Genomic DNA, 27,850 nt, shown 5'->3' with positions numbered 1-27,850 from the left:
TGGTTCGCAACATTTATGTCACGGATTGAGGGAATAAATGATAAGGCGGTTGGTGCGAAAACTGTTCCAGTCAAAGAGTCAAACCAGCATTTCATTTGCCGGTTTGACAGAGAATCAAACACATCGCCAAACCGGCATTTGAAACATCGGTTTGGCCCCAAAACATTCAAACATGCAATTGAATCACCGTTTTACCTATTTTGTAAAAATTTTATTTGAATTTATATTTTTGTAAAGAGCTACAAAATAAATCTCTTTCGAAAAAAATTCAATTATTAGTTGGTCAACCCTATAGATTTAGTAATGATCATTGCAATGCTTGAACCTTAGGCTAGATTTCTGTAGGCTTAAGTAATGTTTGAAACTAGGTGCTTTTACAAGTTATTTTTTTAGAACAATGAAATATTATCCATTTCTCCTTTAAATTACATCCATTCACAGATTTCATTTGAAGGTCACAAAACTTTTCTTAAAGTAAGTGCCAACTATAGCTCCAAGTAAAAACACCAGCTAAATACTTATATCAAAGGTATCTAAAGCCCCACACACAAGTTAATTTTGCCTAACATAGCCTTAACATTACATGTAGTTTTAGATGAAACCAAACTTTTTTTTATTATATTAATTTAAAAATATCCCAGGTTGGAGACGATACTTATTGAAGAAATTGTTAAAGAGATCAGCAACAGATTAGATCTACACAAACGGAGTAATATTCCACACATGATTGGGATGGAGTCTGTCATTAATATTGTTAAAGATTTCTTGAAAGATAATTCATTAGATAACACCCAAGTTGTCACACTATGGGGGATGGCCGGGATTGGAAAGACTTACTTAGCTGACTATATCTTTAAGTTGCATTATTTCGAATTTGAAAGAAGCTGCTTTCTTGAAGATATCGAAAGGAGATGTGGTACATCATCAAATGGATTGCTTGATTTACAAAAACAGATCCTTAAAGACTTTCAAGATAGAAGTTGGATGGACGTACAAGATACTAATGCGGGCACGTATAAGATTGAAAAAATACTTCATAGGAAAAGAACTCTTCTTGTTCTAGACGGTATCAGTAAAATTGAGCAGTTGGAAGCGTTAATCGGGACGAAAGGTCTTCATCCTGGAAGTAAAATAATAATAACATCCAAAGATGGATCAATAACAATTAAATGTAGGTTGTTTGAAACAGAAGTTCCACCAAAGTATATGTGGCTCTTGCTTGAAGGGTTGGGTCAGAAAGATTCAATGCAGCTTTTAAGTTGGCATGCCTTCGGGCACAATGAACGCAAAGAAGGCGACATAAAAGACCTAAAGAAGGTTGCAGAGTATTGTAATGGGCATCCACTAGCTCTTAAAGTTTTGGGAAGTTCTGTTCGTCATGAAGACGCTACATGGGATGATATCTTAGAATCGCTAGGTAAGATTAATCATGATGTTCAGAAGGTGCTGCAAATAAGTTTAGACTCATTGCCACATGAAAAGGACAAGGAACTCTTCAAGTTCATTGCTTGTTTTTTCGTTGGAGAAGATAAAAAATTTTGTGAAGAAATATTAAAAGCATGTGGTATATGCAGATCATCTGGGATCAAGAATCTCACAAACAGATGCCTTCTCACAGTTTGTCCATTAACTAATCAGTTAAATATGCATCAGCTTCTTCAAGATTTGGGGAGATACGTAGTCCATCAAGAATCCCCTGAAAAGCCGTGGAAACGAAGTCTGTTATGGCATCATGAGGAGTCTGCAACAGTGTTGCAACAGAAAAAGGTAATAATCTGTCACGACCTGGAAAATTTCGACTAATTTTGAACCAAACTCTCGATACGATTTAATATTCTTGACACGATAAGAGAAATCTGTTAGGATGAGTCTCAAAATTTTTGAACTGTTTCATATATTCAATTGACATTCGACTGTTCTCGACGATTCACACTCATCAAGGTTTGTAACTTTATCTAAATGTTTTTTTTTTAGTCTAGTCGTTAAAGTAATGCTATGTTGATTTTTTTATAGATGTAGGAAAAAAAGATATATCACGGATGAAAAAAAGATATATCACGGATCAAAACTAGCTAGTGGGACAAAGTGGCAATTTTGTTTTCTTCTTTATTTTCATATAATGTTGTTTTATTTTATTCAAATGGGACCGGATTAGAGATAGAGATAGATACATATATGAACTATATTTTTAGCTATAATAAATCACAGCACACACACACATATACGTGTGCCTATATACTCCACAAATATTTATATATTACTCCTTTCCTTATTATTTTGACACATTCATTTGTTTATTTCTTGAAAGCACATACATGCATTGAATTAAGACTTATATTACTGTTTTCTTTTCTTTTCATTTACATATTATATATGCATACACATTCACACATTTAGAAAACCCACTTAAAATTTTCCTGATTTTATTTCCTTTATGCTTATGTATTTGATGGCCATCACACCCAACCCACCACCATCGCCACCTATTATGAACACTCTCTTTGCGCTCTCCTCATTCTTTCTTGTTATCTTCTTCATGAACCCACTTCCATCTTTTGAATTAATCTTCAAATGAATACTACTTTGATTTCCATTCTAACCGGCCATCACTTTACTCCTCCATCAACCACCACTTCTTCTTGTTTCCTGTTTCGATATTACTGCTACAGTCCCATTTATCTAAGCTTGAAGAGCAGCTGCTACTGCAGCTTATACTCACTATTTTGGGTCGAAAAAGCTCATCAAAACAACCTACAGCTGTTACGTTACCATCCCTGTTCGAGCTTCTATATACGCATATATATATATATATATATATATATATATATATATATATATATATATATATATATATATATATATATATATATATATATATTTTTTTTTTTTTTTTTTTTGCCATTCGAAAGACAACCAACACCACTCGTATCCTACGGTTTACGCTACTACTGCATCTGCAATTTCAGTTTGTTCCTGAAACAGTGAATGCGAAGATAATTGATGATGATTGAGAAGAATAACGAACAGTGACGATGAAGAATGACGATGATTAAACGAAACCGATAATAGTGATTTGTTTGATGATGATAACGAAGATGATGATGAATAGTTAACGAATGATGATGATGATATTTTAAGCACGATGATGACGAGGAAGCTATGATAATCACGATGATATCGATGATAATATTTGGAGGATTATGATATGATTATAATTATGTTACGATTATGATTATGTATAATTATAATTATGATATGATTGTGATTATGTTATGATTATGAAAATGATTAAGTGATGATGATTAATATGTTTATGAAGAAGAAGACAGACCAAAACTGGTTAAAAGGATTTAACCCAAGAAACAAAACACAAAGATACAAGCAGAGCAATGGTTCCTAGTGTGCTTGTTTGAACAGGAGGTCTTGAGTTCAATCCTAGCTTGCAGCAGTTTTATTTTTTTTATTTTATATAAGTCTGTTGGGCTTAATATAGAAATTGGGCCAAGAACTAAGTTAACTCTTGGGCTGAGAGCAATACAAGTCTGTTGGGCCGAGTCATATGGGGCCTTAAAGGAATTGTTATTTGCTGTTATGATTTTCGAATATGAAACTGATAATTAAAACGGGTTATATAGACAGAGGTCGAGTATTAAAACAGAAATGAAAGGGCAGTGGAGTGGTTTAGTGGTATATTGGTTTAATCAAGAGGTTATGGGTTCAAGCCTTGTCGCGGGCATCTTGATTTTTGGAAAGGCTTTTTAAGGTAGTATTTCATTTATTATTATTAATTATTAATTATTATTATTACACTAATATAAATACTATACTATCATTATTACTATCATTAAAATGAGCATTAGAATTATTATTATTATTATTATTATTATTATTATTATTATTATTATTATTATTATTATTATTATTATTATTATTATTATTATTATTATCATTATTATTAATAATATTTTTATTAGTATTATCCTTAAAATTATAATTTTTGGAATTATTATTATTAACAAAAGTATTTTTATTAAAATTATCATTTTCATTATCACTATAAGTATTATTATTTTTATTATCATTACTAACATTATTATTATGATCACATTTATTAATATTATTATCATCATTAACATAAAACCTTTTACCATTTCATTAAAAGTATTATCATTATTATAAAAAAAATATTATCATTTTTATTATTAATATTACTATTTTGGTATTATTATAATTATTATTAACAAACAAATGTATCTATATAAAAATATGTTACAAGTCAACTAATATTACATACTAAAATATTTTTAACTAATATAATATTATTTTTATAGTAATTAAATTATATATAATGTACATACTATAAAAGATTATAAGTATCAATATGAAAATATATAAGGACATTAGTCTTATTACGATATAAACTTAGTTGATTAATATTATATGTGTTAATATACATACTTGATATAGGTTCGTGAATCCGAGACCAACCCTACTTGTTTAATGTCGTCATATGTATTTTACTACAAAATACAGTAGGTGAGTTTCATTTGCTCCCTTTTTAATTGCTTTTGCAATATATATTTTTGGGCTGAGAATACATGCGCTGTTTTTATAAATGTTTACGAAATAGACACAAGTACTTACAATACATTCTACGTTGAGTTGTACCACTGGCATATTTCCCTGTAGCTTGGTAACTAATATTTACATGGGTATTGTAAACGTGAATCCTGTTGATAGATCTATCGGGCCTGACAACCCCAACCGGACTGGACGACCAGTATTCAACGGTTGCACAGTACTTCGTTTTGTTACTACACTTGGTACAGTGTAGGGAGATTTCATAATAAAGGGAATATGCGACGTTGATTAAATGTTAAGTATGGTTACCAAGTGCTCAACCACTTAGAATGCTTTACATACACTTGCGAGTGTATTATGTTTATGATTATGAAATCTTGTGGTCTATTAACATATTGAAATGATTATTACAATAAACCTATGAACTCACCAACCTTTTGGTTGACACTTTAAAACATGTTTATTCTCAGGTACGAATTAAGTCTTCCGCTGTGCATTTGCTCATTTTAAGGACATTACTTGGAGTCGATCATCGCAATGGGACCAAATGTTGATGACTTCGTCCAGGAGGATTAGGACGGGTCCTTTCAGTTGGTATCAGAGCGGTGGTCGTAGCGAACCAGGTCTTGCATTAGTGTGTCTAACTGATAGTTGTTAGGATGCCTTAGCAAGTCTGAACTTTGACCTTAGCTGCATATTATAAGTATTGTAATATCATTCCTAGTGGAAAATTTCCTGCTAATCATTCCTAAGTCTAGACACGACTTCATGCACTTATTTGATAGATAGTTTACAGATAAATTTATATCTTAGCGCATCTGCTAATTCATATTTTAGCGTATCTGTTACTGTAGACTTTATCTGACATGTTTCTTTAAATCCCTTCGTAATCTACGGGATCTTCTGTACTATATATAGATATTCTATGTAATTAGAATATCATTCGATATCCGAAATTCATTTCATACCAAAAACCCTTTATCTAACCGTATCAAATGAAACTCACCACTAGTTCAAGTCCCTCGGATTCCGATATGGAGTTTCACTCCAGCTCCAGAAGCAGCGTCACCAGAATGAATTGTAAGACCCGAATATTCGTAGTGTACATAGGTGTATATGAGTTACTCAAGTTTGGGGTTTTTGTTGCACATAATTAAAAAGACAAAAGATGCTGAACTGGGAGGGTCGCGCGCCGCGCGGCTAGGTGGCGCGCCGCGCCATCTGTCTGCGACAGATTCCCCTTTTCTTTTTAATTAGATATTTTGAGGGCATTTTGGTAAAATCACCTTAGGGTCCGAATTTAATGCCTTAGGATCAGTTTGGTGAGCTCATTACTCCATTTCTCAACCACCAAACATCATCCATTCATTCTAGAGAGAGAGGGGGTGGTTAAGTGTGAGAAAGCTTAAATCGGGGAAGAAGAAGCTCATTTCGGGTTAGAACTCGGGAGTTAAAGTTGTTCATCTCCTCCTTAGCTACGTTTTGATTGTTGTGGTAAGCCCTAAACTTGATTACCTTAGTTTAATGTGTTTAAGGGTTAGGGTTTGGGTTAGTGATGCACACAAAACCCACTTGCTAGTAATTTGGAGGTTTTGGGTGAATTTGGGTCATGTAGACTCAAAGGTAACTAATTAGGGTTTCAAAGTGTTAATTTATGTTTATGAACCTAATTAGTTAGTGAAAGTACTAGAACACTTCAATGATATGTAAATGGGTGTTAATTGGGCATGGATGACCCAAATGGGTGTGTTGACCTTGAAATGGGTCAAATGGGTCTTTAATGACCTAAGTGGCCTAGCAATTATGAAAACGAGTTAGCCTTGTGACCTAAATGTGTTTTAAACCCATCTTGACGAATGATTAGGGTTTTGGTGTGTGTTGACCCAATTTAGGGTTAAGGGTGCAAATGGGTTGAAATTGCACCTTGGGTCAAAATGGCTTAGAATGGTGAAAGGGATGGTTGACCGACTTGAGTTTGCGTTTGATAATATGTATAATGTGATAGGTACATTACTTTGAGGTTTTGCAAGCTCGGGTATCTTTTCACAAGACTTTGAGGTGAGTGGAATAATTATATGCGTATGTATATAATGTATCTATTTGTTGTAACGTGAAAGGTGTAGTGTCGAGGTGTTAAGACACCACATTTCACGTGAAGAGTGTAGCATCGAGGTGTTAAGATGCCACTCGGGTGTAGTATCGAGGTGTTAAGATGCCACCTAGGAGTGTAGTGTCGAGGTGTTAAGACACCACTCCGTAAAATAATGAGTGAAGCATCGAGGTGTTAAGATGCCACTCGGGGTGAAGTGTCGAGGTGTTAAGGTGCCACCCTAGGGGTTAGTGGTGCGAGGTGTTAAGTGCCCTAACGGATGTTATGAACACCGATGGCGTTTTCGCGAGCGCCGTTCCCTTGTACTATTGGTTAACCATGGTTATTTGTGTTGAAAGCATATTACATTATTCGAGTTATATTTATATGCGGATGTTATGCTAGCTTGGGGGTATTGGTGATTTATAGCTTGTTATTGCGACAATAAGCTAATGTTGTTTGCTAGCATGTTTGCGGTTGTGTAAGTGTATGCAAGTAGGTATAATTATATATGTATTCGTATAATTATTGCATTCACTAAGCTTTGCTTACCCTCTCGTTGTTTACCATTTTATAGGTTCGGTTTTGGACAAGGGTAAGGGCATCGTTTTGGACTAGAGATCCCGCTTGATGCTAAGGGACGCTTTTGGCTTTAGTAGCTCTTGGAGTTTGACCGATAGTTGGGTAGTTTAATCCCAAACGCCATGCTCATTGTGTAGTTTGGAACTTAAACTTTTTGGTGGTCGAAACTCGTAAATAGTATTAAACTCGTAAAACGGCCGATGTGGGCCCCGCCTGTAAAACATTGATTTTATATTTGAAACAAGTTAGTTTTACATATTTGGATGTATGGTAAAAACGGTTCGTCTAAAAGTGTCGGGAACTAGTCAATCTTTTTCGCATTATGAGACTTCCCGGACAGTCCACTTTGGCGCGCCGCGCCCCTATATGGCGCGCCGCGCGGGTATGCTGCACAGGAAATTTTTTTTTTATTTTGTATTTTCGCGTGGTTTGGTCGAGGGTTGGTTTGGGTTGTTACAAGTGGTATCAGAGCATGGTCTAAGGGATTTAGGTGACTTGAGATAGGCGCGTAGACTTAGACTTTTTGTGTGCGCGTTTATGCGGGACTTGTAGGACTTTGGGTCGGATCGGAATTGGTTTGTGCATAGGTTTATGTAAACTAATCATGTGCTATTTATTATGTATGTTTAGCGAGCATCGAGCGAGATGGACGTTGTACTAGCAAGTTAATGCGACGTGCTCGCGTAACAATGATTAGCTACCATTGTTACGGGTGCAAATCGTGTCAAACAAGTAATGTACGACGATTGTTGAGCGAGATGGAGTAGTGTGGCGTATATGTATGTATATATGTAATCTGTCCTTCCGTTTTGTGGTTTAACCTAATTCGTTTTATAGAATGAAGACGAGAAACGGTCCCGATCATGATAACGGAAGTACAAGTGAGGACGCCGAGTTTTCGGCCAAGGTTGAGGCCGTCTTTAAAAAGTTAAAAGCGGATTTTCTTACGGACGTCCGAAAGGTCTTCCAAGATTCGGTCGATGGGCAAGTGACCGATTTGATAAATGAACGAATGAAGGCCACTATCGAAGAGGCCCTTGATGCTAGAAACATTTATCCTCGTGGTGAAGGAGGTGAAGGAAGGCGGGACTTCCACTACAAGAATTTCAAGGACGCTCAACCCCCGATGTTTAATGGGGTACGAGATCCTTTAAAAAGTACATGTTGGATCTCCGACATCGAGGGAGCTTTCCGTACCTCGGAATGTCCTCCCGAGAAGAAGGCGAGGTATGGCTCTAGCATGCTACGAGAAGAGGCTAAGTTATGGTGGGATGATAAAATCAACTTGTATGGTGAGGAACAATGTATGGGCTTGACGTGGGAAGAGTTTAAGAAGGAGTTTTTCAAGGAATACCGAACTTCATCCGACCTCGATAGAATCCGGGACGAGTTGCACCATTTGCAACAAGGCTCAATGGACTTAGTTACACTTAAGTCTACATTCTTGGCAAAGACTCGTTTTTGCCCGGAGTATGTTGGTGATGATCATAAGCTCATGAAGGATTTCTACCGTACTTTGAATGATGAGTACAAGGGGAAGATTAGTCAGGGTATGGCTAAGTCTTTTGATGAATTGTTCGAGTTGGCTCGGGGTTTTGAGCCGGAGGTTCCAAGAAAGAGTGATTTCATGTTTTCCAAAAGAAAATTTGAAGGTTTTAGTTACTCTAACGCCTCAAGCAAGAAGAGCAAGAGCAAGAAGGGGGCCGAAAGTGTCAATAGTGCAAAGAAGGGCACTACCGGCGGGTTTTCTTATACGTGCTACAATTGTGGGCAACCGGGTCATATGGCTCGTGAGTGTCCGAAACCACGTTCCAGGAACAAAGTCACTTGTTTTAATTGCGGCAAAGAAGGGCATAAGAAGCCGGAGTGTCCCGATTTGCGAAATGATAATGTGAAGCGGTTAGAGAAGGCGGCGGGTACGGCTAGGGGTCGCAACTATTTGATGACCAATGATGAAGCCAAACAATCGCACGAAGTTGTCTCAGGTACTTACATGGTTAATTCTAATCCGGCAAGGATTCTTTTCGATAGCGGTGCAAATTTGTCGTTTGTGTCTCCTAAATTTGTGCCTAAACTTAATAGACCGTTAGCTAAGTTAAGTCGTCCGATAGAAGTCGAAATAGCGGACGGCAAGACGGTGCTAGTGGTTGATGTGTGTGAAAATTGTGATGTTGTTTTTGGTGTCGAAACCTTTAAAATTGATCTTATTCCAATGACCTTGGGCGACTTTGATATTGTCATTGGTATGGATTGGCTCGATCGTTATAGAGCCGATATTGCATGCCATGATAAGTTTATTCGTGTGAAGACCCTAATTGGGGGAGAGTTAATTATTCATGGTGATAAGCGAAGGAGACCGGTGCCGATATGCACTTTTGCACGGGCACGTCGTTTTGTTGTTACCGGTGGCATGGCTTTCCTTGCTCATGTTGTTGATACTCGCAATGAGCCACCACCTATTCGTGAAATTCCGGTTGTTAGTGAATTCGAAGACGTTTTTTCGGACGAATTACCGGGTGTTCCGGCGGAAAGACAAGTTGAGTTTCGTATTGAGTTGCTTCCGGGAGCTACTCCCATTGCTAAAACTCCTTATCGTTTAGCACCAACAGAAATGCAAGAGTTGTTAAATCAAACCCAAGAGTTGCTCGAGAAGGGTTTTATTCGACCGAGTGCTTCGCCATGGGGCGCTCCGGTGTTATTTGTGAAGAAGAAAGATGGTAGTATGCGTATGTGCATTGATTACGGTGAGTTGAATAAAGTGACGATCAAGAATCGTTATCCATTACCTAGGATTGACGATTTATTTGATCAACTTCAAGGTGCAACGTATTTCTCTAAGATCGACCTACGGTCCGGCTATCACCAAATGCGGGTCCGTGAGGAAGACATAGAGAAAACGGCTTTTCGAACGCGTTACGGGCATTATGAGTTTGTAGTTATGCCCTTTGGTCTTACGAATGCACCGGCGGCATTCATGGATCTTATGAACCGAGTGTGCCAACCTATGTTGGACAAGTCGGTAATAGTGTTCATTGACGACATACTAGTCTACTCGAAAGGTATGAACGAACATGAACATCAATTGCGTGAAGTATTGAAGACGCTACGAAAGGAGAAGTTGTATGCAAAGTTCTCCAAATGTGAATTTTGGCTAAGGGAAGTTCAATTCCTTGGTCATATCGTGAACGAAAACGGTATTCAAGTAGATCCGGGGAAGATCGAAACGGTGAAGAGTTGGGGACGACCGACTACGCCTACGGAAATCCGAAGTTTTCTCGGATTGGTCGGTTATCGTCGGTTTATCCAAGACTTTTCCAATATTGCTTCTCCATTAACGAAGTTGACGAGAAAGAATGCTAAGTTTAATTGGGAGAACGAGCAAGAAATTGCTTTTCAATTGTTAAAAGAGAAGTTGTGTCAAGCTCCGGTGTTAGTATTACCGGAAGGTGTCGAAGATATGACGGTTTATTGTGATGCTTCCTTAAATGGTCTCGGGTGTGTTCTAATGCAAAGAGGTAAGGTTATCGCTTATGCCTCTCGACAATTAAAGGAACATGAAACGAGGTATCCGACTCATGATCTTGAGTTGGCGGCGGTAGTGCATGCGTTGAAAATTTGGCGCCATTACTTGTATGGTGTCAAGTGTACGATTTATTCGGATCATAAGAGTTTGAAACATCTCTTTAATCAACGAGATTTGAATTATCGCCAACGTAGGTGGATGGATGTGGTGAAAGACTACGATTGTGAAATACTTTATCATCCGGGTAAGGCGAATGTGGTCGCGGATGCGTTGAGTCGAAAGAGTCAACATCCGGCGATAAAAGTGGGGTCGTTACGTTTGATTATTACCAATGATTTTCTTGAAAAGCTTGGTGAGATCCAAATAGAGGCTTATGTTCACAACAAGCATACGGAGCGAATCGTGGGCCAATCGGAGTTTATTACTATGGGTCCGCGTGGGTTGTTGTCCTTTCAAGGAAGGGTGTGGGTGCCTAAGATGGGTGATTACCGACGAGTGCTACTTGATGAAGCACATAAGTCAAAATACTCCATTCATCCGGGCGCGACGAAAATGTACCTTGACTTGAAGAAAGATTATTGGTGGCCGGGCATGAAACGTGAGGTTGTGAAGTATGTTGAGCAATGTGTCACGTGTTTACAAGTAAAAGCCGAACACCAAAAGCCGTATGGTAAGTTGCAACCATTAGAAATCCCGAAATGGAAATGGGAGCACATTACCATGGATTTCATTACAAAGTTACCTAAAACGGCGAGAACCCAATTCGATTCGATTTGGGTTATAGTTGACCGATTGACAAAAAGCACTTTGTTTCTTCCCATTAAAGAAGCGATATCGTCGGAGACCTTGGCTAAGTTGTTTATCAAGGAAGTGGTCTCGCGACATGGGGTTCCTATATCTATTATTTCGGATCGAGATACCCGTTTTACATCTCGGTTTTGGGAAAAGTTTCATGAAGATATGGGTACGCAATTGAAGTTGAGCACGGCGTATCATCCTCAAACGGACGGTCAAACCGAACGTACGAATCAAACTTTGGAAGATATGCTACGAGCGTGCATCATTGACTTCGGTGGTAGTTGGGATGAGCATTTGCCTTTGGTGGAATTCTCGTACAATAATAGTTATCATACTAGTATCGGGATGCCACCTTACGAAATGCTTTATGGGCGTAGGTATCGAACTCCCGTTTGTTGGGGAGAAGTGGGTCAAAGAGAGATCGGGAGTACCGATTTGGTTTTAGAGACCAATAGCAAGATCGATTTGATTCGGGAACATTTGAAGAAGGCTCAAGATAGGCAAAAGTCGTATGCCGATAGACGTAGGCGATCGATTGAGTTCCAAGAAGGCGATATGGTGATGCTTAAGGTTTCGCCATGGAAGGGTATTATCCGATTTCGAAAATGGGGAAAGTTAGCTCCTCGGTTTATTGGGCCATTCAAGGTTTTAGCTCGTGTTGGTGAAGTTGCATATCGATTGGAATTACCCGAAGAGCTTGCGGGGATCCATAATACATTTCATGTTTCCCATCTCCGTAAGTGTCTTGCGGATGATTCCTCATGGATGCCTTTAGACGAGATCGAGCTAAACAACAAGTTAGAATATGTCGAGGAACCAATTGCTATCCTTGACGAGAAGGTGAAATTGTTGAGAAATAAAGAGGTGAGAACTTTCAAGGTTCAATGGCGACGAAGTAAAGGTTCCGAATTCACTTGGGAACCCGAAGAGTTCGTGTTGGTTTATCTTCCCTCGCGTCATGCGGCTTGGATTGCGAGGACGCAATCCGAATAAGTGGGGGAGAGTTGTAAGACCCGAATATTCGTAGTGTACATAGGTGTATATGAGTTACTCAAGTTTGGGGTTTTTGTTGCACATAATTAAAAAGACAAAAGATGCTGAACTGGGAGGGTCGCGCGCCACGCGGCTAGGTGGCGCGCCGCGCCATCTGTCTGCGACAGATTCCCCTTTTCTTTTTAATTAGATATTTTGAGGGCATTTTGGTAAAATCACCTTAGGGTCCGAATTTAATGCCTTAGGATCAGTTTGGTGAGCTCATTACTCCATTTCTCAACCACCAAACATCATCCATTCATTCTAGAGAGAGAGGGGGTGGTTAAGTGTGAGAAAGCTTAAATCGGGGAAGAAGAAGCTCATTTCGGGTTAGAACTCGGGAGTTAAAGTTGTTCATCTCCTCCTTAGCTACGTTTTGATTGTTGTGGTAAGCCCTAAACTTGATTACCTTAGTTTAATGTGTTTAAGGGTTAGGGTTTGGGTTAGTGATGCACACAAAACCCACTTGCTAGTAATTTGGAGGTTTTGGGTGAATTTGGGTCATGTAGACTCAAAGTTAACTAATTAGGGTTTCAAAGTGTTAATTTATGTTTATGAACCTAATTAGTTAGTGAAAGTACTAGAACACTTCAATGATATGTAAATGGGTGTTAATTGGGCATGGATGACCCAAATGGGTGTGTTGACCTTGAAATGGGTCAAATGGGTCTTTAATGACCTAAGTGGCCTAGAAATTATGAAAACGAGTTAGCCTTGTGACCTAAATGTGTTTTAAACCCATCTTGACGAATGGTTAGGGTTTTGGTGTGTGTTGACCCAATTTAGAGTTAAGGGTGCAAATGGGTTGAAATTGCACCTTGGGTCAAAATGGCTTAGAATGGTGAAAGGGATGGTTGACCGACTTGAGTTTGCGTTTGATAATATGTATAATGTGATAGGTACGTTACTTTGAGGTTTTGCAAGCTCGGGTATCTTTTCACAAGACTTTGAGGTGAGTGGAATAATTATATGCGTATGTATATAATGTATCTATTTGTTGTAGCGTGAAAGGTGTAGTGTCGAGGTGTTAAGACACCACGTTTCACGTGAAGAGTGTAGCATCGAGGTGTTAAGATGCCACTCGGGTGTAGCATCGAGGTGTTAAGATGCCACCTAGGAGTGTAGTGTCGAGGTGTTAAGACACCACTCCGTAAAATAATGAGTGAAGCATCGAGGTGTTAAGATGCCACTCGGGGTGAAGTGCCGAGGTGTTAAGGTGCCACCCTAGGGGTTAGTGGTGCGAGGTGTTAAGTGCCCTAACGGATGTTATGAACACCGATGGCGTTTTCGCGAGCGCCGTTCCCTTGTACTATTGGTTAACCATGGTTATTTGTGTTGAAAGCATATTACATTATTCGAGTTATATTTATATGCGGATGTTATGCTAGCTTGGGGGTATTGGTGATTTATAGCTTGTTATTGCGACGATAAGCTAATGTTGTTTGCTAGCATGTTTGCGGTTGTGTAAGTGTATGCAAGTAGGTATAATTATATATGTATTCGTATAATTATTGCATTCACTAAGCTTTGCTTACCCTCTCGTTGTTTACCATTTTATAGGTTCGGTTTTGGACAAGGGTAAGGGCATCGTTTTGGACTAGAGATCCCGCTTGATGCTAAGGGACGCTTTTGGCTTTAGTAGCTCTTGGAGTTTGACCGATAGTTGGGTAGTTTAATCCCAAACGCCATGCTCATTGTGTAGTTTGGAACTTAAACTTTTTGGTGGTCGAAACTCGTAAATAGTATTAAACTCGTAAAACGGCCGATGTGGGCCCCGCCTGTAAAACATTGATTTTATATTTGAAACAAGTTAGTTTTACATATTTGGATGTATGGTAAAAAGCGTTTCGTCTAAAAGTGTCGGGAACTAGTCAATCTTTTTCGCATTATGAGACTTCCCAGACAGTCCACTTTGGCGCGCCGCGCCCCTATATGGCGCGCCGCGCGGGTATGCTGCACAGGAATTTTTTTTTTTATTTTGTATTTTCGCGTGGTTTGGTCGAGGGTTGGTTTGGGTTGTTACATCAATCACCCAGTCATCCATCCCCAATTCATCTGATGTGTTTGTAGTTGACTTAATCAATGTAGACGAGAAGAAGGTGATCCTTTCCATCAACCGAATTCACCCCTTGACGAAGAACCTGAAACACTTACCAGCAAACCTATCCGAAACACCATTTTTAGCCTCATCTCCAGGGTAGCTCGTCACGATTATCTTCTATCTAAAATTCTAAACCTTATTTATCCGCTCGTCCGAACCGACAGTCACCCCGGTGTAATAGAAGAAGTCAACGAGCTTCGCTCTCAAGTAATGGCTTTGGAACGTATGATGCAAAGATTATAAGAACCATCAGCAACACCAGTACCGCCAGTAACATCCACATCGCAAGCCTCAACACCATAAGCACCAGCAGCATCACCGGCAGCAACGGTACCACCATCAACAACATCAACAGTACCATCACCACTACCAACAATAACATCCGCATTCCACACCACCAACATAGACACCAGTACCACCAACAACCCAAGTTTCAACATCACATGCCTCAACATCTCATTCTGTACCTCGAGCATAATCATCGTTCTACGTATCATTCTATCTACTTTATCTTCGATCTACATATCGTTCTACATCGATTATCTTCGCTCGACATGGCGATTATGTAATTTCTAAAGTTTTAGAGATTATGTAATCTAGTATTAACGATAAATCAAATGAGTTTAATATCTTATTGACTCATTAAATCCATGATTACATCTGAAGAAAATATATATGTAAGTATATTTTCATAAAGATTATAATTGAAAATTCTTTCGTACAAACTGTTAATGGTAAAAATATTTTAATGGGTAGGTAATACCCGGGGAAATATTTAATTTTCATATTAACATGTTATACTGTACATTCTTCGAATCTGATTCAACAGTCATTTACTATCCTACTTACATCCACAGAGATACGAATCCGTTCACCGCAGAATAACCATTTTCATTCAATTTCATATTTGGATTTTGACCTATCAAAATTCAACAAGTGGCATAATGAAGAAAACATCGGATAAAGTAAAATTTGTTAGAAACAAACGAACTAACTAATTGAAATATTGTTAAGAATCCACGCTAACTGTTCCTACCTAACTGTTCCTACCTAACTGGTTACATTTTATTTATCGCAATTTAATTTTCGCAATTTACATTCTCGCAATTTTATGTATCTTCATTTATTTTCTGTTATTTACTTTTACGCACTTTAAATCGGGACACATGTACACAATACGTCGGATTAATTCTGAGACAATACGTTGTACACGGGTCATGATATATATTTATTTATTTTACGCACTTTAAATAACGGGACACGTATACAAGGTTTCGACCTATCATATCGACCCATCTATATATATATTTCAGAACAACCATAGACACTCTATATGTGAATGTTGGAGTTGGCTATACAGGGTTGAGGTTGATTCCAAAATATATATATAGTTTGAGTTGTGATCAATACTGAGACCGGTACACGGGTCACGATACATATTAATTAATTCGAATATTAAATATTAGATTATATATGAATTTATTGGACTATTGGACTGCTAACCTTGGACAATTAAAATGAATTAAAATATTGATTATAACATATGAAACTAAACAATTCTTCAAGTTTGCCACTTGATTTCATCTTAAGACCTCATTTGTATCTTGACGATTCCAATCTGCGTTCAAACCTTTCATGATTCTTGAAAACACCTCAATCGAGAAGATGAACCAACCGCACTTCATCTACGGAAGAAAAGATTTATGCATATAGTTATGCACCTGAAAAACTCTCAGAACCTGAGTAAACGTTTAACACGTATCTGTGCTAGCTCCTCTGGCGTTGTTATTACCGAAAATAACTTTGTAATTCCTTCTTAAATTAGCCAAATTTTGTCACAGCTCCAGCAAGTTGATTTCGACTTTTCGTTCAAAACACCGTATTATAACCTCGGAATATATACGTGCTTATTTATTGATACCAGAGAACCTTCCATATTCCACCATATTACCATCAGCGTTTAATTATCTAAAAACACAATTCTCCTAAAACCACCTCGGTTGGTAACCGATGACCCAGATCCGTTAACTTTGAAAATGTTGACGAAGCAGCACGTTGTAGGTGGTCTTAATGGCCAAAAGTTGATGATAAAGAAGGAAGTGTTAGGAACGCTCGATAGAACATTTGGTACTGAAAAACGAATTGAGCACACCATGAAGGAGTCTGTAGACAAATCACCAGGATTAAACCTGTACTTAACGAATCCAGACGATTCAGTATCTGACGAAATCTCTAGCGAATATCTTGCTCCTTAATTAGTCTAAATCCTTGCGGACAAATTTCTTCACCATCTTCTAATCTTAAATAATTTTAGAAATTTTAGGATATCATCGTATCTTCCGTTATAAATATATTCGATATTTCTGAGGATACCTTCACAGCTATTCTTGTCAGAAATTATCTATCTCTTCGTGCTACCTGTATTATATCCTAAAAGAAACTGTTTTAGTTTCTATATTCTTTAAAATTCAAGTTAAATTATGAATGATTTCTTAGAGAAGTGTTGGGAATTGAAGCATGAGTTAGTATAATATAATGACATCAGGCCAACGTGATTATATTACAGTAAGTCATGCTAAGTTTCTAATGGAAAGTGATGATTCACAGAATATAATGTCATCATGTGCCATGTTACATAACTCTTTCATTCTACTTAATCTCTAAGCATATCACGGAATTATTCCTTGATATTTCTGTTCTTCCGTAATTTCAACAGTTGCTAATAGATCGTGCTATTACATTTTCTTTCTGATTAGAAGATTTCTTTAAATTCCTTGAATTCTGAAAATCAACCGTGACTACGTCAGAAGTTAAGACGAACCTCTAATCACTTCATTTCACTATTTTGTGATAGCTTCATTCGTACGCTTCGAGTAATTGAATCGTTTTATCTATAATGATAAAACACTATTAATCAACTCATATTCATCATGAAAACACTCTTAACGTTAGCCATGACAACCTCGATCAAATTTCGGGACGAAATTTCTTTAACGGGTGGGTACTGTCACGACCCGGAAAATTTCGACTAATTTTGAACCAAACTCTCGATACGATTTAATATTCTTGACACGATAAGAGAAATCTGTTAGGATGAGTCTCAAAATTTTTGAACTGTTTCATATATTCAATTGACCTTCGACTGTTCTCGACGATTCACACTCATCAAGGTTTGTAACTTTATCTAAATGTTTTTTTTATTCTAGTCGTTAAAGTAATGCTATGTTGATTTTTTTATAGATGTAGGAAAAAAAGATATATCACGGATCAAAACTAGCTAGTGGGACAAAGTGGCGATTTTGTTTTCTTCTTTATTTTCATATAATGTTGTTTTATTTTATTCAAATGGGACCGGATTAGAGATAGAGATAGATACATATATGAACTATATTTTTAGCTATAATAAATCACAGCACACACACACATATACGTGTGCCTATATACTCCACAAATATTTATATATTACTCCTTTCCTTATTATTTTGACACATTCATTTGTTTATTTCTTGAAAGCACATACATGCATTGAATGAAGACTCATATTACTGTTTTCTTTTCTTTTCATTTACATATTATATATGCATACACATTCACACATTTAGAAAACCCACTTAAAATTTTCCTGATTTTATTTCCTTTATGCTTATGTATTTGATGGCCATCACACCCAACCCACCACCATCGCCACCTATTACGAACACTCTCTTTGCGCTCTCCTCATTCTTTCTTGTTATCTTCTTCATGAACCCACTTCCATCTTTCGAATTAATCTTCAAATGAATACTACTTTGATTTCCATTCTAACCGGCCATCACTTTACTCCTCCATCAACCACCACTGCTTCTTGTTTCCTGTTCGATATTACTGCTACAGTCCCATTTATCTAAGCTTGAAGAGCAGCTGCTACTACAGCTTATACTCACTATTTTGGGTCGAAAAAGCTCATCAAAACAACCTACAGCTGTTACGTTACCATCCCTGTTCGAGCTTCTATATACGTATATATATATATATATATATATATATATATATATATTTTTTGCCATTCGAAAGACAACCAACACCACTCGTATCCTACGGTTTACGCTACTACTGCAGCTGCAATTTCAGTTTGTTCCTGAAACAGTGAACGCGAAGATAATTGATGATGATTGAGAAGAATAACGAACAGTGACGATGAAGAATGACGATGATTAAACGAAACCGATAATAGTGATTTGTTTGATGATGATAACGAAGATGATGATGAATAGTTAACGAATGATGATGATGATAGTTTAAGCACGATGATGACGAGGAAGCTATGATAATCACGATGATATCGATGATAATATTTGGAGGATTATGATATGATTATAATTATGTTACGATTATGATTATGTATAATTATAATTATTATATGATTGTGATTATGTTATGATTATGAAAATGATTAAGTGATGATGATTAATATGTTGATGAAGAAGAAGACAGACCAAAACTGGTTAAAAGGATTTAACCCAAGAAACAAAACACAAAGATACAAGCAGAGCAATGGTTCCTAGTGTGCTTGTTTGAACAGGAGGTCTTGAGTTCAATCCTAGCTTGCAGCAGTTTTATTTTTTTTATTTTATATAAGTCTGTTGGGCTTAATATAGAAATTGGGCCAAGAACTAAGTTAACTCTTGGGCCGAGAGCAATACAAGTCTGTTGGGCCGAGTCATATGGGGCCTTAAAGGAATTGTTATTTGCTGTTATGATTTTCGAATATGAAACTGATAATTAAAACGGGTTATATAGACAGAGGTCGAGTATTAAAACAGAAATGAAAGGGCAGTGGAGTGGTTTAGTGGTATATTGGTTTAATCAAGAGGTTATGGGTTCGAGCCTTGTCGCGGACATCTTGATTTTTGGAAAGGCTTTTTAAGGTAGTATTTCATTTATTATTATTAATTTGGTAGTATTTCATTTATTATTATTAATTATTAATTATTATTATTACACTAATATAAATACTATACTATCATTATTACTATCATTAAAATGAGCATTAGAATTATTATTATTATTATTATTATTATTATTATTATTATTATTATTATTATTATTATCATTATTATTATTATTATTATCATTATTATTAATAATATTATTATTAGTATTATCCTTAAAATTATAATTTTTGGAATTATTATTATTAACAAAAGTATTTTTATTAAAATTATCATTTTCATTATCACTATAAGTATTATTATTTTAATTATCATTACTAACATTATTATTATGATCACATTTATTAATATTATTATCATCATTAACATAAAACCTTTTTCCATTTCATTAAAAGTATTATCATTATTATAAAAAAAAATTATTATCATTTTTATTATTAATATTACTATTTTGGTATTATTATAATTATTATTAACAAACAAATGTATCTATATAAAAATATGTTACAAGTCAACTAATATTACATACTAAAATATTTTTAACTAATATAATATTATTTTTATAGTAATTAAATTATATATCATGTACATACTATAAAAGATTATAAGTATTAATATGAAAATATATAAGGACATTAGTCTTATTACGATATAAACTTAGTTGATTAATATTACATGTGTTAATATATATACTTGATATAGGTTCGTGAATCCGAGACCAACCCTACTTGTTTAATGTCGTCATATGTATTTTACTACAAAATACAGTAGGTGAGTTTCATTTGCTCCCTTTTTAATTGCTTTTGCAATATATATTTTTGGGCTGAGAATACATGCGCTGTTTTTATAAATGTTTATGAAATAGACACAAGTACTTAAAATACATTCTACGTTGAGTTGTACCACTGGCATATTTCTCTGTAGCTTGGTAACTAATATTTACATGGGTATTGTAAACGCGAATCCTGTTGATAGATCTATCGGGCCTGACAACCCCAACCGGACTGGATGACCAGTATTCAACGGTTGCACAGTACTTCGTTTTGTTACTACACTTGGTACAGTGTAGGGAGATTTCATAATAAAGGGAATATGCGACGTTGATTAAATGTTAAGTATGGTTACCAAGTGCTCAACCACTTAGAATGCTTTACATACACTTGCGAGTGTATTATGTTTATGATTATGAAATCTTGTGGTCTATTAACATATTGAAATGATTATTACAATAAACCTATGAACTCACCAACCTTTTGGTTGACACTTTAAAGCATGTTTATTCTCAGGTACGAATTAAGTCTTCCGCTGTGCATTTGCTCATTTTAAGGACATTACTTGGAGTCGATCATCGCAATGGGACCAAATGTTGATGACTTCGTCCAGGAGGATTAGGACGGGTCCTTTCATAATCAATTCTGTTAAGAGTGCATTCATTAACGATTTTGTTTGATGTATATAACAATAACATTAATTAACTTCTAATTTAATATCTTGCTATTCCTTTATTTGTAGGGAACATAAAAAATTCAAGATCTTGTCCTTGACATGCTAGCATTTGAGGATGAGACTTCACGCGACTCAAGTAACGTCGATGACTACGATAACTTCAGATCATTTCCCTTCATCAGTTGGGCAAGAAGGTTTAAAAGGTTGCTAAGGGTAAGAATGAGGGTAATGGAATCTTAAATGGATGTAATAGTGTCCATCCTAAATTAATATTACCATCCAAAAGCAAGCTGCAGGCCAGGATACTTGAAACCAAGTACAGAATGGGGAATTAATGTTGACCAATAACAGGATCCTTTTACTTATACCTACAGACGTATAACTAGTGCCAACAATTAATTTTACTATTTTGTTTTATCAGAATGGGGAAATACAGATGAATTCATCGGAGTACCGATTCAAGTTTAGCGACCAAATTGGAGTGCCTAGTTTTTCAGAGTTTAAGGTTTTTTGGATTTAGGTCGATGAAGTTTTTAATAAGTTAAAGTAAACATCCCTCAACTTTTGTTATATGTGTATGCTTCAGAACCAAAAGTTTTATTTGCAGAATGGGTCCCTTGTTCAGTTAAAATTAATAAAATATTCTTTATTTAAATTAAAATTTTAGTTATTTTCTTTGATTGAAATCGATGAAGATTTCCACATGCAAGATGGTCAAAATGAGATAGAGTTCATAAGAAAGCTAGAAAAATCTACTGCACGCCTGAATGAACTAGTCTTGCTGGATATGACCAATTGTGTAAACGTACGAGAATTTCCACACTTGCGTCCCTTGTATATGTTGAAATATGTGCTTGCCGAAACCTTGAAGTTGTTGGAAGTTTATGATGCTTGAATTCACACTCCCATTTGTTTAACGATTCTTTCCCTAATGACTTGTCAGTAGAGTAATCTAGTTTCAATAGAGAGATTGATTCTAGAAGGAAACAATATAACAAGCTTACCAAAATGTATTCAAATTCTACCTACATTTATATATCTCAGCGCTAACCACTTTTCAAAGATCCAGTCAATTCGAGGATCTCCAGCTATGCTTTTGGAAATAAACGAATGCCCAAATTTATGGGAGGTGGAGGGTTTTTTCAAGTGGAATTCAATAGAAAATGTGGAGAAGAAAATAATAGAAAAAATGGGGTTGGGATCATTAATAGAGCTGGGTAGTCTTGATTATTCTAAACCAATGGTGGTATGTTCGACTTTGTTCTGTTTTGTGCTATGCTTTTTAACTAGTTTAGTTTCGTTGGCTTATATATCATTAATAAATGTTACTGAGAATCAAAATGAAAATGAATGATAGAGGATGGTGTATATGCAGGTATTGTATGAATATGGTATATTCGGCACATGGGTTACAGGGAACCTAATCCCTTGTTGCAGCAGCTACATGCAATGTATCATAAAAAGGGACCACAAATATCATTTAGAGTTCCAGAGAATGATTCAACACCAATAACTAGCTTCAACTTGTGTCTAGTATATTCGGGCATATAAGATTTGAAGATTCAAGTATATAACAAGACTAAGGATTTGTTATTGAATTACACATTTGAAAAAACGGATGAAAATGGTATGACAAAAAAGAAAGGGTGGGTAAGCCTTTGAAGGTGTGGCAATCTATTAGAACATGGAGATGAAGTTTTTGTACGTATCATTTTAGTAGATGATTCTAGAGTGTTGTTCAATGATATAGAAGAATGTGGTATAAACATTATATACAAAGAAGAATATGATGGCGATGATACAGAAAGAAAGGAGGGCAACAATAAACTAATGATGAGTGAAAGTGATGGAATTGCATGGAGCGATAGAATGGTTACAGAAATATCGTATTGTGTTCTTAACGGGATGACTTGTAATTTGGAAATTAATAATTTTATGGGATACTGATGTCGAACGAGGTGTATATAAAATAGCTTATATTTTACTAGGAAAAACTATTAAATACGATACAATTTTACACAAGATATTTATTTATTTATAGAATGGATATACTTAAACCTTGCTACAACACTTAGAGGCAGTGTACCTAATCGTACAGTAGTGTAGTTTTTAGTAAGTCCGGTTCGTTCCACAGGGAAATCTTTGAACAAAGCTCAACGCTATATTAGTTTACTTTTATAAAAATACAAATATATATATAAGTAATATTATTGTTATAAAGGGGGGGGTTTTTACCGTTTAATGACCGGTTTGTCGATTTTTAAAACTTTAGTCGCAGTTAAAACCTAATGTAAAATATAAAATAAATACAAGACTTAAATTAAAGCGTAAAGTAAATAACGATAATGAAATTGCGAATAATAAAAATGCGATAAAATTAAATTGCGATAATTAAAAGTACGATAATTAAAAGTGCGATTAAATAAAATAACAATAAATAAAAGTGCGATAATTAGAAGTGCAATTAAATATAAAATAAAGGAAATTAAATATGAAATAAAAGAATTATGCTTATTTAAACTTCCGTAATCATGATGTTTGACGTGTTGATTTTAGTTTTATGCCCTTGGGTTAATTGTCCTTTGTCCTGGATTATTCAATATGTCCGTCTGGTTTTTGTCCATAACAGTCCATCAGTCATAAATATAAATTGCAAGTGTCCTTGTCAAATTATTATTATACCCGAAGATAAATATTCCAACTAATTGGGGATTCGAATTGTAACAAGGTTTTAATACTTTGTTTAATGAATACACCAGGTTATCGACTGCGTGTAAACCAATGTTTTATTACTTTGTTAACAATTACACCAATTACCCTTGAATGTAATTTCACCCCTGTTTTAATTATTCTAGTGGCTATTAATCCATTCCCGTGTCCGGTTAAATGAACGATTATTCGTACATATAAATACCCCGCCCATCGTGTCCGATCGAGTGTATATGGTAATTTATAGGGACGCCCAATTGTAAATCTTTATATTAACATTAACAAACTTTCATTTAGTTAAACAAATATAAAGCCCATTAATAGCCCATAGTCTAGTTTCCACAAGTGTCGTTCTTTTGTCCAAACCCCAATTATGGTACAAAGCCCAATTACCCAATTTTAGTAATTAGCCCAACATCATGATTACTTCGTTTTAAATAAGCATAATAATAACTTAGCTACGAGACATTAATGTAAAAAGGTTGAACATAACTTACAATGATTAAAAATAGCGTAGCGTTACACGGACAGAATTTCGACTTACACCCTTACAACATTCGCTAACATACCCTTATTATTAGAATTATAATTAAAATTAAAATATAAATTATAAATATAAATATATTTACGTATGAAGAGGAAGAGAAAAAAGATGATTAAAACTCGGCACAAAACTGGCTTTATATAGGACCTGACCAGCAATCTCACTCCATGCGACTCGCATGGATTTGTGCCTTTGGCCATGCGAGTCGCATGGCCACCCTGGATCCAGCCAAATGACTTTGTTTTCTTCTTGCCGACGTAATATAATAATAATAATATATATAATATATAATTATATATAATTATATATATATTATATTATATTCTTGTGCATAGTAGACTAGATATTTTTGGTCCGTTGCGTCGGGCGTTTCTTCTTGGCTCAGGTCCCGGTTCCGGATTTTCGGACGTCCTCGCGTATTATTTTAAATCGCGTACTTTGCGTTTTGTAACTTGTACTCTTGTCATTTTGAGACGTTCCTCATCAATATTTTGAACCTTTTTAGTTGTATCTTGTACTTTTTAGTTCTTTGGACCTTTTTGTCTTCAATTTGTCGAATCTGCCTTTTGTCTTCACTTTTTAATATTTAAACGAATATTGCTTGTAAATCGAACAATACCAACTAAAATCTTGTCTTTCTTGAGGAATAATGCTATGAAATATATGTTCGTTTTTAGCATTATCAGATACTGTTTATTTTCTCGACTTTCAACATGTGTAGGACAAAGGGAGGGAGAACGTGTATTTTGGGTCGGTGATAGTGAGGTATAGATGAACTATGTGATTGAATTGGCTAGGATTCATCAATGAAGCTAGGTACACATAATTATTGTAAACTAAAGGTACGATCTTCTTTTTAATTATTACAATTTTGTAAACTAAAGTTACAAATGGTTTAATTATCAATACGTGGAGTCCGTTATTACCGGATCTAATTGACTAATTGGTTTAACGTCTCTCTGTTTAAAGGTTGTGTTTTTTGGTAATAATGTGCCTAAAGAAAGAGCGATTGTAGCTATGGAAGTTGCTGTTGGGTGTGACGCTTTCCTTGTTCGTGTTCACCGGTTATGACAATGTCCGCTTTCCGGCTTGTCAAGTACAAATGTTCATTTGATATTTTTTTGTGGTTTGTTTTTGATTAATTGAGAAATCGACATGAATTTTACAGAGCATCTTATGATGAGGCTGGTGCTGCTACAGCAATTATAAATATAGGCAAAACTGGAGCTGATGATGATATGGCAGATTTGAAAATTAACGCAAGACTAGGAGAGGTCTGTTGTACCCGAAAACCATTTGAATGCGAGTTCAACAATTACCTGAATCCTGGATCACTTGGTGTTCCTGTATTTTAAGACTTCAAACAAGACTAACTGTTTGTTGTGGGGTTAGAGCCTAAAATTAATCGATTCGCGTGATGTTGACTTCACCAACTTCTTTTAATGGGTTACCGCAAATATTGAGATCCTACTGTTGGCATGATGTTATGGTACAAGCTTTTTGTTCACATGTTCATGTTTTTGCTCTTTTTTGTTGATACTGGTATATGTGTGTCGTCAAGTCATTTGGCATTCAAAAATAAATTTGTGTTTGTATAAGCATTATATGGAAATGTAATATGTATATTGTGGACAAGAGGATTTAGTGGATGTCAGAATTGGGGATCAGATTTTACCTCCACAAGAGTCCTTTAGATATTTAGGCTCGATGCTTCACAAATCGGGAAGGATAGATGAGGACGTGACGCATCGTATACTAGTAGGATGGTTGAAGTGGAGGGCAGCGAAAGGGGTGTTGTGCGACAAGAAGGTACCCACTAAATTGAAAGGGAAATTTTTTAAGGTCGCAATCAGACCGGCCATGTTGTACGGCTCAGAGTGTTGGCCAATGACGAAAGCCCAAGAGAGGAGGATGGAGGTGGCAGAAATGAGGATGCTTAGGTGGACGTGTGGCAAGACCATGCTAGATATGATACCAAATGGAGTTTTTAGGGAGAACTTGAAAGTTGGGAACATAACCAACAAGTTGAGGGAAGGACGACTTAGATGGTTCGGGCATGTTATGAGGCGCCCACTTCTAGCCCCGGTTAGGAGAGTCGAGACTCTCGTTGTTGGGGGCGTAAGGAGAAGGGGTAGACCCAAACGTAGGTTGGAGGATAGATTGAAGCTTAACATGAAGGAGCTCTTATTGACCGAGGACATGACTTCTGATAGGAATTTGTGGAGGAGTAGAATTAGAATAGATGACTAGGTTCTACATGGTGTTTATTTATCTTATTTATTTATATTATATTTCTTGCCTACTTGCTTGTGTGCACTTCATATATATCTTTATTATGTATTTTTTTTTCGTGGGACTTTACGTATTGGCTGGACATGTTTTATGGATATATAATATATCTATACTTATTGTAGCATATTCACATGCTTTATTGCACTATATGGTTACATGTTTGTATTACATTATATAGCAATTAATTTATACGTACTTACATATCAAATGTTTTTATGCTAACATAGCATACTTATTTGTCTATGCCTACATAGTATACCATCTATTTTATACTGCATATTATACCTACATGCTTCTTACCAACATGTTTACGTATACTTATTGTACTTACATGACTTGTTATACTTGCATATTTGACACTCACATATTTTACTTATATGTTATATTACTCAATATTGTTATATGCTTTATTTACCTATATATATAGTATTGGAGTATACATTATTCATGGTAAAGCTTCTATTTTGTCAACTTTACTTGTATATTTTTACTTCACATATCGAATTTCATGGTTCTTTCTGGTCGGAGGTCCCTAGGAAGCAGCCTCTCTGCTCTACAGAATAGGGAGGGACGACTTCCTCTACCTGGGGACCGATAGGTATCCTGGGTAGAAGAATGACTTCCCTTTTACTTTAGGGTAAAGGAAAGGACTGCCTACATCTAACCTCCCCCATACTCTACTTTAATGGAATTGGGTATTGTTGTTGTTGTTGTTGTAATATGTATATTGTATTCAACCAAATCAGTGTATGAAATATTTCCTTCATGGATGTTTGTTACTAAAGTATCATGCAGTGTTTGTTTGATATCATTCTCTTGATCTTAAATTCACCAGCCATTTATTTTGAGGACTTGTCTCCATAATAAGAACATATGAAGTATGTGTTTCAAACATTCTTGCAAGTAGTTTGATTAGTTCGAATCAACCAGTAGTTACACACAGCTCTCAAAATATAAAAAAAGAAAAAGCTATTAAAGAACTATATCATGCAAGGAGTGTTTGAGCTCATTTTGTATCAAATCAAACTGACTAGCAAGCTGTTCAAACGCTTAAAGCATAAACCAATCAGGTTTAACATTATATAGTATATACAGAGAACATAACATAAGCGATGGTCAACGATAACTAGTACGCATATAAAATGCAATGTAATATAAACTTAACGGATTGTGGTTAAGGATCCAAGTAGAAAAGCTCTGCTTTTGCGGAAGCTCGTGGGAA

At 35.9% G+C, this 27,850-nt stretch overlaps 1 protein-coding gene across 1 annotated transcript; it reads left to right on the top strand.

Annotated features, from left to right (window-relative positions):
* Positions 1-15: 15 nt before the first annotated feature.
* On the top strand, positions 16-21,978 carry LOC139875222 (disease resistance protein RPV1-like). The gene is made up of 4 exons (XM_071862564.1): positions 16-149; positions 642-1,767; positions 21,505-21,588; positions 21,751-21,978. Exons 1-4 carry the CDS (start codon positions 16-18, stop codon positions 21,976-21,978), a joined length of 1,572 nt encoding a protein of 523 aa, XP_071718665.1.
* The last annotated feature ends 5,872 nt before the right edge of the window (positions 21,979-27,850 follow it).

This window comes from Rutidosis leptorrhynchoides, chromosome 11, assembly GCF_046630445.1.
Source record: "Rutidosis leptorrhynchoides isolate AG116_Rl617_1_P2 chromosome 11, CSIRO_AGI_Rlap_v1, whole genome shotgun sequence".
NCBI lineage: Eukaryota > Viridiplantae > Streptophyta > Magnoliopsida > Asterales > Asteraceae > Rutidosis > Rutidosis leptorrhynchoides.
Note: the sequence above shows the minus strand (reverse complement) of the source record. Positions and strands in the feature narration are given on the sequence as shown.